The 12,145-nt window shown below is 37.5% G+C and overlaps 1 protein-coding gene across 2 annotated transcripts in view; it reads right to left on the bottom strand.

Annotated features, from left to right (window-relative positions):
• Positions 1–12,145, bottom strand: part of LOC109098212 (TGF-beta receptor type-1-like) — a 56,425-nt gene that overhangs the window by 11,842 nt on the left and 32,438 nt on the right. For both annotated transcript variants that reach the window (XR_006162020.1, XM_042773037.1), the window contains exons 3-8: positions 11,674–11,913; positions 10,747–10,977; positions 9,034–9,201; positions 8,483–8,639; positions 6,080–6,204; positions 4,290–4,420 (exon numbers count right to left, since the gene is read on the bottom strand). Coding sequence is in view for 1 of the 2 variants with exons in the window: in XM_042773037.1 (XP_042628971.1) it covers positions 4,290–4,420; positions 6,080–6,204; positions 8,483–8,639; positions 9,034–9,201; positions 10,747–10,977; positions 11,674–11,913 (1,052 nt within the window). In the remaining variant the exon portion in view is untranslated. The remainder of the gene's footprint in view (positions 1–4,289; positions 4,421–6,079; positions 6,205–8,482; positions 8,640–9,033; positions 9,202–10,746; positions 10,978–11,673; positions 11,914–12,145) is intronic.

The following is a 12,145-nucleotide window of genomic DNA, read 5'->3' on the forward strand; positions in this document are numbered from 1 at the left end:
CTTCCTTTATGAGCTAAATGACTTTTATGCTCGCTTCAACAGCGAAAGCAAGGAGACAGCCACCAAGATCACACTCTCAGAAAACCACCAACCCCTCAAACTCACCTCCACAGATATCCACACTGCATTGAGCCAGATCAATGCACGCAAGGCTGCTGGCCCGGACGGCATTCCTGGACGTTTGCTTAGGGCATGTGCAGGGCAGCTTGCTGGGGTCTTCACAGACATTTTCAACCTGTCCCTCATCCAAGCAACTGTGCCAACATGCTTTAAGTCCACATCCATTGTGTCAGTGCCGAAACACTACCCCCGATGTGCCTGAATGACTACCGCCCTGTAGCACTCACACCTATCGTTATGAAGTGCTTTGAGTGACTGGTCCTAGCACACCTCAAGGACTGCCTCCCACCCACACTGGACCCACACCAATTTGCTTACCATAGCAAAAGAAGCACAGAGAATGCAGTATGCACAGTGCTGCACTTTGTACTCACACACTTGGACAATAACAACACATATGTACGGATGTTGTTTGTTGATTTCAGCTCAGCATTTAACATTGTCATTCCCTCCAAGCTGACCACAAAACTTGGAGACCTGGACATTAACACCTCCCTCTGCAACTGGATTATGGACTTTCTGACCAACAGACCTCAGCAGGTTAGGTCAGGCCACTCCTGCTCCACCACCATCACACTCAACACCGGCGTACCACAGGGCTGTGTGCTGAGCCCATTCCTCTAATCCCTCTACACCCACAACTGTAAGCCTGTGGATGGATCCAACTCCATCAAGTTTTCAGATGACACCATGGTGATTGGCCTCATCAGAGACAACGTTGAGACTGCCTACAGGGAGGAGGTACAGCACCTCGTCTCACGGTGTGCTGACAACAACTTGCTCCTTAACACCAGCAAGACAAAGGAGCTCATTGTGGACTTCAGGAAGAAGAAAGGAAGCATGCATGACCCCATCCACATTAACGGGATGGTTGTTGAACGTGTCTCCAGCTTCAAGTTCCTGGGAACCACCATCTCGGAGGACCTGTCCTGGACCACAAACACCTCCAGCCTGGTCAAGAAGGCTCACCAGCGCCTCTTCTTCCTCAGGACACACTTTACCGGTGTGCAATCGAGAGCATCCTGACCAGTTGCATCACAGTCTGGTATGGGAACTGCTTAGTTGTTGACTGAAAGGCACTGCAGAGCGTGGTGAAAACCGCCCAACCCATCACAGGGACACCACTCACTCCCTGCTATTGAGGACATCCAGAGAAAACGCTGTCTATGTTGAGCTCGCAACATTCTTAAGGACTCCTCTCACCCTGACCATAGACTGTTTAACTTCCTGCCCTCCGGGAGGCGGTGCAGGAGCCTCCGGACAAGGAACAGTAGACTCAGGAACAGCTTTTTCCCTACAGGTGTCTCCTTACTGAATTCTGCCCTCTGACAACCCCACCACCACCACCACCAACACCACCCCCACACACCAAACACACACACTCCTCACTCCTCCTCAACACTACATCTGGCTTACAAACAAACAAAAAACAGTTCACTTATAATTACTGTCACGGATTTGCCAGGTCCTCCTGCACTCACAACCAATTATCCCAGATCACAATAACCTGACTTCTAATTTGCAGCACCTGCCACTCTTCATCACGCACTCACTATAAAAGCCAGCCACAAACACACAGACACTGTCCGGTCTCGTCTATGTTACCTTGTGTATACGTTTGGACTACACCTGACTCTCTCTTGCCTCTTAGAGGATTCTCTCGTCATCGTCAAGTGGATACTTTGGAATACCAACTCCCTTTCTACATCTGGTGGCTCTGGAGTGTGTCTGTGTGCCTGTGGCTTTTCCCTGGACTGCCATTCATCTCTCATTTGACTTATATTACCATACTTTCAATAAACTGTCAAAGTTTTGAGTTAACATATGTCTTCGTTGTCTTCTGTGTGTGACAATTACTTGCACTACTGTCTGTTCATCCAGAATAATGAATGATCCATTTGCACACTGGAATATTTTTCTAAGCACTTTTTACTGTCCATTGCACTAATGTAAATAATGTTCATATGCTCATAGTTTCTGCTTATTATAGTGTACATACACTTATAACATAATCCATCTGTATCGTATGTTCATTGTACACCAATCTGTATATCATGCTGATAGTATTTAAAAAACTGTAAATTATGTCCATAGAACTGCCTTATCTGTATATTTATTGTATATTAAATGCAGAGCATGAATTCAGAGTATGGGTCACCATACTTGGCTGTATGTCACTTCACTTCACTTCACTTCATTTGTAACATATTGTAGACACTGTATATCCAGTACTTACTGCACTTTTGGTTAGATGCTAACTGCATTTCGTTGCCTTGTACCTTACATGTGCAATGACAAATAAAGAATCTAATCTAATCTTCTTTTTTTTGGCCGTGAAATAACGGCCTGGGCCAGTGGTGCCACCTTGTTGACAAACTAATTACTGCAAAAACAATTCAAGGCATATGTGCTACCTGTGTGAACTCTTCCCTCGGCCCAGGGGCCACCAATTGAATAGCCCTGCTTTATACCCTTGTAATAATGTTAAAACTACAGCAATAACTGCCAACTGGATGGCTGCGCTGACTGGCAAGATTATATCATGTGTCTTTCATGTGTGGTGAAGTATTTGAAAAACAATTTAATGTGAGCTTACAGCAGGGCTGTGCAATGAATCAAACAAAAAGATTCACAAAACAGTCCTTGAATTCGCTTATTAGTTAGTGGTTTGAATCAGACTCACTGTGAATCATTCAAAGTCCTTACTGAGTTTACAGCTGACTCCCTCACTGAACTGAGAGTCATTTTACATTTACATACTTGGAATCATTACTATGATGAAAATTTTGAGATTTACATCAGTTTATATAGTTCTAATCTAATTAAAGAAACATATTCACACGTGTTGTTATTGTTAACTAAAACTGACACTAACAATGATTTTTTTTTTAAATTGAAATAAAGCTAAAATAAAATATAAATACTAGAAGCAGTGAATGAGGTATACATATTAGGGCTGTGCAATGAATCAAATTTTAGTTTCAGTTTAGATTTTTACTTCCAACAAGTATGAAAATTTGCTAATCAAGCTAAAACGATCATTGTGCAGCCTGAAGTTCCTTACTTTATAGCGGTGCGCTTTCACCACTCCTTAAAATCCTAAACTTAATGTCAGAATCAGTCAAACCATGTAAAGTGACTGTTGTAAAATGTAGTCTACTACATGTGGGTTATGACTGTTCCCCAAGAGCTTCCTGTGCAGAAGCTTAAAGACAGAACAGAACAAGGACTAGCAAAGTATACTTGGAATTTCAGGCGTGCACCTTAATGGTCAAAAGTACACAACAATATATGTGTGAAGCACTAACAGGAAGTGTTTCACTGAATTTAATTATACTAAATAGAATATTTAAATTATATATAATTGAACAGAATATATAATTAAATTGAATAGAAACTGAAACAAAAGTATTAGATGAAAAATTTAATGAAAATGAGAAATGTAGCCTTGGCAACCAATTGAAATGAATTAATTTAAGCTGAAGTACTAAAATGACTAAAACAAATCTGAAATAAAAACAAATTAAAGCTAAAAACAAATTAAAATGAAACCTGAAAATATAAAAATAAATGTTAATTAAAAATAAAACAATAAAAGTATACAAAAATAATAAAATAACACTGAGGGGTTTTGGTTCGAGATCTGATAGCATTCAGTGTGAAGATTTGAAAAAATTCAGAAACTCAGACGGGGGCCAAACACTTTTTCACAGCATGGGCCCCAGAATTTAATCCAGCACGTCAGCTGAGGTCTAATCTAATAAGTCTGCTTTCTCTCCATAAACCACTTACAAAATGTGAAAATCAGAGAACAGCTATTTAATATTGGGCAGCACTATCATCAAATGTGTCTTTTACATCGGCAAGCTGTGATAGCTCTGCAGACACATAGTTAGATTAGAGGCTTTTATGACTGCAAATCGGATGTAATCAAATCTTCCCTTTCACAGCAGTGAAAAGCACTTCAAGATAAAGTGAAAAAAGAGTGGTGCCTCCACTTACGCTGATAGTGTAGAATAAATGATTGAAGAAATTAGAGGAAAAGCGGTTTAACATAGATCAAAAAGATGAAAATGGACAGTTTTGGGTGAATGGTTCATCTAAAAACAAAATCATTGACAAAAAAAAAAAAAAAAAAAAAAAAGGAATAAACCTGAAAGAGCACTCACTTCGCAGCTCTGCCACCTGTTAGGGATGTTGGCACGGAGCTTTTGGTCACACACTACCCGCTTCATGTCCTCTATTGACGGATCAGATGGTACAAGGTCATAGTAGGGGAGCTGGTAGTCCTCATGGATGCCTGAATGGAAAATTTAGCCCACAAGAACATATTAATCTATGCTGTTACAAAAAAAGATTAGAATTTCTAAGAATATTGTACACATTGAATAACACAAATTGAGCTCCAAAAGCCTAAAATGTGGCATTAGTTATAATAAATTAATTATATTAATTTTATAATTATCAGATAATATAAATTGCAATGTTTTAATGCAATTGTTTCAAAATTAAACTACAATAAAAAAAGATTTTTCAATAGTATTATTAACATTTATATTAACATTTTGCCGATACCGATAACAAATAATTCTTTATATGTGAAAGCCGATAAACAATATGTTAAATCCAAATCCAATTTTTTAAATAAATTTTGAGATTACAAAAAAGTCCCACCATTAAAAGCCATGTCCCAAACACTCTGACATAAATCAGACATAAACAGTACAGCAGCTTAGTTTGAACTGCAGTGTAAGTTTTAAAATTAATTTTACACTCCTATCACCAACTTTCTTTATAAAAAATAAAATAAAAATAAAAATAAAAAATGCCTTAAATAAATATATAAATAAAACAATGCTTAATGCAAACATGTCTCTGGACAAAGTTACTAACATGTAAACAATCAAAATGCCTGTGCCATTAATAAATAACTATTAATAAATGCTGTTTGAGCTGCATGCGCTGTAGCTGAAGAGCTTGAATGAACACCAGTAAACTGAAGCGCTTTGTTAGCAGGTTAATTGCACTATTTGAGGATCACATATTTATACAACTTAAACATAACATTAAGACTTATATATGTACAAAAATACTCAAATGCAAAGGTGATCTTGAACTAGGTTATGTGCTAGTCAGAGTGTGTAACTGTGTGACGTGCTCTTGGCTCTTCCTGTAACAACGTGCTAAAATATGCCAAATAAGTCCAATCTTTTTATTATGGTAATGTTCTCTTTATAATGTTATGCATACAACATTCCCAATTATAGTTATTAAATGTTGTGCACTGCTGTTTGAGCTGCATGCTCTGAGCTAAAGATGATCACTGGCAAACTGAAGTGCTCTATTTATGCTCTACTGACTTAAACGCATTCTACATGAGATTAATCAGATATAAATACATAAAATACATACAATATTACAACATACGATTGCACAACAGACTGCAAGTGCACAAGCAAACTTAACTGTGGTAGCCATGAAGGTGTAGCTCGGTTGTGAATGCGCTCTTCCCGTAACAACGCACTTAAACAAGATTATTTTACAGTGCATGTTCTCATTATTATTTTATGTAGCCTATATGACTGACTTGCCCTGCACACGTTGCACTTAACTGTAATTTCCTTTTCAAAGTGATTCCAATCATATTTCAAGCATTTCAAAACCATCATGGTGAACAGTGCACATCTGTAGTGTCTCTGAAGGAAATCATGCATTATTTATCAGCTTTAATATATTGGCCAAATTTTCTTATCGGGTTGATAACAATAACAGTAAAAATGAACATTTATCAGACAATACTGATATGGTGGCCGATATATCATGCATCCCTAAGTTGCACTGTTGCAATATACATAGAGATAACAATGCACTCATATTAATGGCATCATTATACTCGACAAACAGGAATACAAATAAGGACATAAATCAGTCATTGTCATCATCTTTTTTATCACAGTACCTCCAATAGAACACCTGCGAGCAATTTCCCAAAACACCAGACCCAAGGCATAGATGTCTGCCCTTTTAAAAGACTCAAAGTGCTTCATGTTAATAGAGTCATCCAGCACTTCAGGGGCCATATACCTGTGAACATGACAGATGACATTAGAAATCCCTTATTTATACCACTTACACATCAAAGCATTTGATTAAACATTATGTGATTAAACAGGATTAAAAATTGTGGAATCAGGGAAACCTAATCAAGGAAATCAGGTATTAGTCAAATGAGACACATCTCATTACAAAGTGCAGAAATGTTCCTAATTGACCCTAATATGTTAATGAATTAATGTTATTAACAGTAATTTACCTCTGAGCAAATGTAAATTTAAATAATATAAATAAATGTCATTTATTGCATTACTACTTTCTTACGTGTAATTTTTCTGCAAAAAATTAATTAAATAAAAAATATATAAACCTGATGAGGAAAAGCAATTTCAGCTAATCAAAATCCATAATTCTGAGAGAAAATAGACAGATCAAATCCATATTCAACCGTCCTGCCATTGTAATGCAATAAATCTCATCACAAAATGAGATGAACCGGCTGTACGGAGCACCGGACTTCAGCATCTATCAGGTTATATAAGAAAAAGTGTTTCAAAAGGAAATCAAAAGTTCAGATTTGTGGCAGTGCCATTTATAATATGTACATTTTTAAATGATCTCTAATATTAATTTGCGACCTGCACTTGATTTTCATCTTTGCAAACAAATAAATGTGATGAACAAGACAAAATGAACAATGTATACAGTGCATACTGGGCTTTGTATTTGATAGGACAAAAACTGATTAAAAAAATAATAATAATAATGAAATAAAATCACAGGCAATTATGCCTAATGTTACTAATACTAATTATAAAAATACATAATGATTTTTTGGTGGGTTTTCACTGCAAATCAGCACAAACACACACAAAAAATGCTGCAAATTTCAACAAAATATCTGAGAAAAAATGAAGCAAATTCAGTAAGTTTGGGCTACAAAATTTCTGCTAAAAAGTCACACAAAATCCTTGTGGGACTGATATATGTTCATTTAGGAACATGGCAGATAGCAACAGTTGCTTAGGTAGGATTGCACTGTCATGTGTTTAAGGCGGAGCTTTAAAGGTTCAGCTGATGAGGGTGTCTTGTGGGTTGCATAGCAGCCTAGAACATGGTTTCCCTTGAAAACCAAAAAGACGGAGTGAGACATCATCACTCAAGTGTGCCCTAGGGGAACAAAAGGCTGTGAGGGAAAACTTTGACATTCAAAAGTCACATACAGTAACCATCACAGCAGGAGATGGTAATGGGTGTTGTATACTGCAATAGATGAGTGTCGGTGTGTAACAGCCTGTCACACCTAGCAGTAGTCTGGGGAAGTGTGCGTGTGCACATAGTGTCCAGGGGGCACAGAAGAGAACGGGCGCACCGCTGAGAGCCTCTTGCACTAGATTCGATGTGACACATTCCTGTGGTGACAACAGGGGATCTGGCATCCCTAGCACTGTCCTTCACAGCACACTTCTCACCCTCTGAGTGTCCTCTGAGTCAACCTGTTGTGGGAGGTTCCACTCCCAACAGAATTTGTCTTAAAAAAAAAAAAAAAAAAAATCCTCAACCAATCATGGGGCAATGACAAATAAGCATTTTAGAAAATAAAACATATATTTAAAAAATGTAGTTACCAAAATGTTATACTCTTTGTATTCATGTTGGTTTCAAACTTTTACATTATTTTCAAGAATTTTTTAAATTTAAAGACTCTAGAAATAATTTTTTGGTACGCTTTAAATACATTTAAAGATGTTTTTACATTGTTTAACAAATGTCACAAATAGCTAATACATAAATATAATTGCAGATCATTGCTTTAAGAGACTTATTGACCTTGACAAACATTCCTGGGCAGGATGTCTATGATATATTTTCGTATTTTATCTATTTCCTGTAGTTTATTTCTAAATAGGCCAAAAAAAAAGGGTCAAAGGGTCAAAAAGAGCTCTTGTCACTTCCTCTTTTTTTTTGTATGTCATTTCACAGAACAATACAAAGTAGAGAGGAAAACAGGTGTGAGAGTGACGGTACGTCACTAAATTACAACAAACAGTTGCTAAGTGCTATCTTACGAAACTGCTCACATTCGCGTCTGACCCCCATAGCCTTTTTCATGACTCACACAAGCTTGAATTGTTGGGTGTTTCACAACACTAATATTTATGGGCACACAAAGCCCTCAGCTCAAGAAAACACTCCAGTTATGAGCCGTATCGCTGTGCATTGGAATACAAATGTAGGAGAGTGTGTGTCTGCCGACTGGAACTAGACATACGTCACTGTGAATGTGGCCGAGTGATGAATTACTGACCTTTTAGTGCCCACTCTGTGGTTGGGTGCAATATCAATGGTGTCTGTGGCTGAGTCGTGCCGCACGGCCAATCCAAGGTCAGCGATGCAGCAGGTACCATTCCTCTTCACTAAGATGTTTTTGGATTTCACATCACGATGGGCAATTGCAGGCTTACCTGAGGATTGGACATGACACAGTACAGCATGAAACACGACTTCAAATCAATTGTTAAAAGCTTACTCCTCTGATTAATGATGGAAAATATCTAACACCTTGTCCAAACCAGAAACAGGAGCAATCAATAAATCCTATCTTCTCTTTTTAATTGTTTTTTTTTTTTTCAACAGCAAGACATTTATTTGGTTGCTTGGTTTCTGTTCCTGTCATGTTATATTAAATACAAAATAATTTACATAACTGTATATAAAGACATCACAAATATGTTTTGTGGAAACTTGTATTGCACTGCTTAAAGCAGCATATTTCTATGAAAATGTGGGCATTTTCATGTAAATGTGGCTATGTTTCAGGATGAATAAAAGAAAAGTGATTTGTGTATTGTGACTCACCTCGAGTGCCCACAATCTCCATATGCAGATGAGCCAGACCACTGGCGGTGGAGAGAGACAGCTTGATCATGCCCTCCACTGTGACCGTGTACCTGTTCAGGTAGTCAAAGAGCGAGCCGTGCTCATGGTAATCAGAAACCAACCACAGCTGAGTCCATGTGCCGTTATCTGAGATGCACAGAGAGAGAAGCCACTGAATGCTCTGTGCTTCGAGGGATAATAAGAGTGTAAACATATTCTGAACCATGGCTGTGCTTTAAACTTCTGAATATATCAATGTCAAGCAACTTTAAAGCTTCATTTCTAGCGAAGATATTTTCAAGAAATTTGCTGAATATTTTTCGAGTGACTCTATTAAGCTCAATACTGTATGTTTATAATCTAAGACACATTAATAGTGTAACTGGAAATGGTGATATTGTTTTTAATAAATGATGCCAATGACAAAATATGCCAAGCAGGACGGATGATGTATCTTACGTGTTTATGATATAATTTAATTAAAGTGAATAACACAACTAAAACTGTTAAAAATAATTAAACCTTTTTTACTAAAAAAAACAGCCAAAAGCAATTGAAAACAGTGCTTATTATCTATTGACAAAACTATCAGAAGGTTTGTGAATTGACACGACTCCCACTGATGAAAAGACAGTTCACCCAAAAATGAAATGCCTTTCGTCATTTGCTCACTCTCATGTCCTTCCAATCCTGTATGAATTTATTTCTTCTTTTGAACAAAAAAGAAGTTATTTTAAAGAATGTTGGGAACCAAACATCTGACGGTAGCCACTGACTACCATTGTATTTCTTTTCCATATTATGCAAGTCAATGGGTACCATCAACCGTTTGGTCCCCAAACTGTTTTTTCTTTTGTTCTAAAGAAAAACTGTTTGTTCTAAAGAACAACTTGAGGGTGTGTAAATGTTGACAGAATTTTCCTTTTGGGTGAACTATCCCTTTAATTAGTTAAGCAGGTAGTCTATCACTAATGTACAGGGTTTCTTGTCCATTTGACCAATACATTTGAGTGATTTTTTCTAATTACTGGTAAGGGATTTTAACAAATACTTTTATTAAGATCACTGGGGTGAATTCTCACATATCAAATCCTTGTAGTTCATATTTTTAAACAGTGTGCAAAAGTTTTCAAAAAGAAGAAAAATAAAATTGAATGCGGCTTAATAGATGATTTTTGCTTTCAATTATCACACAATGAATAATACAGGTTGCCTTCAGCTGAAAGACTGATGTAACTGCGCTGGCTTGTGAAGGTCTGCTCTACACAAAAACTCACAAAAAATAAAATCTAATCAAATTAATATTTTAGAGCAGTGCAGAAATCAGACATTTCTTAAAAATTACCTAGAAAACAAAAATAAAGATGATAATAATTTAAAACTTTGCTTACAATTTATTTATTTATTTATTTTTTTACAGATAATAGTACGGAAAATTTTCCATGAGTTTTATAATAATTATTTCCACAATTTTTCCATGCCTGAAAATCACAACTTTAAAAAAAAAAAATATATATTCATTGATATCCCTTTAGAAACCTGACTGTATAACACTGTTTATACAGTAGAATTGACTGATGACTTCACAAACAGAAACTTAAAACACTACCCACATAAGCACACATACACTGGAAAGCAAATGAAGTATGATCAAACTTAATGGCACTTGAACTGCTTTCATTGTTGTCTGACCTTTGTTGTCCGCAGCAATAAAGCCCAGGATGTTCTCATGACGAAGCATGACAGTCTGGTAGATCTCGGCCTCACGGAACCAAGAACGCTCCTCTCTGGAGGAGAAGATCTTTACTGCCACCTCCTCTCCACTCCAGCGGCCCCTCCACACCTCTCCAAAACGACCCTTCCCTATGCTCTCCTGGAGGATGATGGTCCTGGCAATAGTCCTCTGCACTAGCAGTGGCAAGCCTATAGAAGACAAGAAAAAGCATTCAGGGAAAGTCCATTTCAAGCTTATAAATCATAGCTCATGTGGCTTGGAAATTGAGTTTTGTCACAATACACAGCAATGTCTACTTTCTATGGAGAAAGATCTCTCTCGCTCTTTGCCCTCATAACGATGTAATTACGGCATCTGCCAGCAGGGGATAACACAGCCATACAAACCAGCCAAACATTAAACCCTTGACATATGTATACTATGCACAATGTTTGATATGAGATCATGACAGTCATCCAGGAGCTAAAAAACAAATATTCCATCTGAAGCACTGCCAAATATACAGTGTTTCTTGGCTTGGACGAAATGCAATCATGACAGCTTCTGGACTAAAATCCTGGACTAAAGATAAAGCCTGCAGTGATTCCAGCTTGGCTTGAGGCTCATAACACAAGGAAAGCATTAAACTGTCAGTTTACACATCCTCAATTGCTCCCAAGGGGCTCTGAAAACAAAGTTCTGGAAATGAAATTGGCTGTACTTTGGAGTTTATGATGGGTAATACAAGAAAAACAACCAGCAAATACATAAAAATGAAAGGGAATTCGACAATTTGATGAGAATCTTTGCATAATAAGACACATAAAAAATGGTTCAACCTGATTCTTATAAAGCAGAAAAGGGAAAAAAATAAGCTAATAGTATGATCTGATTCTGTTAAATACCTGAGCCGGATCCAGAAGTGGTCATGTCATAGATAAGGTCTTTCAGCGTGGTGCCGTCAGCGAGGAATGGGTGGTCCATAGTGGGGTCTTCCTCATTTGGCACACGATGGTGGATGATGGAGCGATTATGGCACATGTAGAAGATCAGCACCAGCACAAAGCTCAATATGCAGATCGGGGAAGCAATCACTGCGGCCAAAGCTACGGGACTCAGAGACTGGGGCTCAGTGTCAGGCAACTCTGAAACAGGAAAAAGCAAAGCACATGCTTTAGGCTGTTAACCAGTGGTTCCCAATCAGGGTGTTGGGGCCCACTAGGGGGCTTCAGAAAACTTAGGTTTAATGTTAAAATTGTTCAAATTTAGTTATGTTAATTAAAATTCAGAAAAAAAAACAACAACTAAAAATTAAGACGTGCAACATTAAACTGAGATTATATTTTAGTTTTTAAGAAAACAGAAGTATCAGACGTA

Source organism: Cyprinus carpio, chromosome A2 (genome assembly GCF_018340385.1).
Source record: "Cyprinus carpio isolate SPL01 chromosome A2, ASM1834038v1, whole genome shotgun sequence".
NCBI lineage: Eukaryota > Metazoa > Chordata > Actinopteri > Cypriniformes > Cyprinidae > Cyprinus > Cyprinus carpio.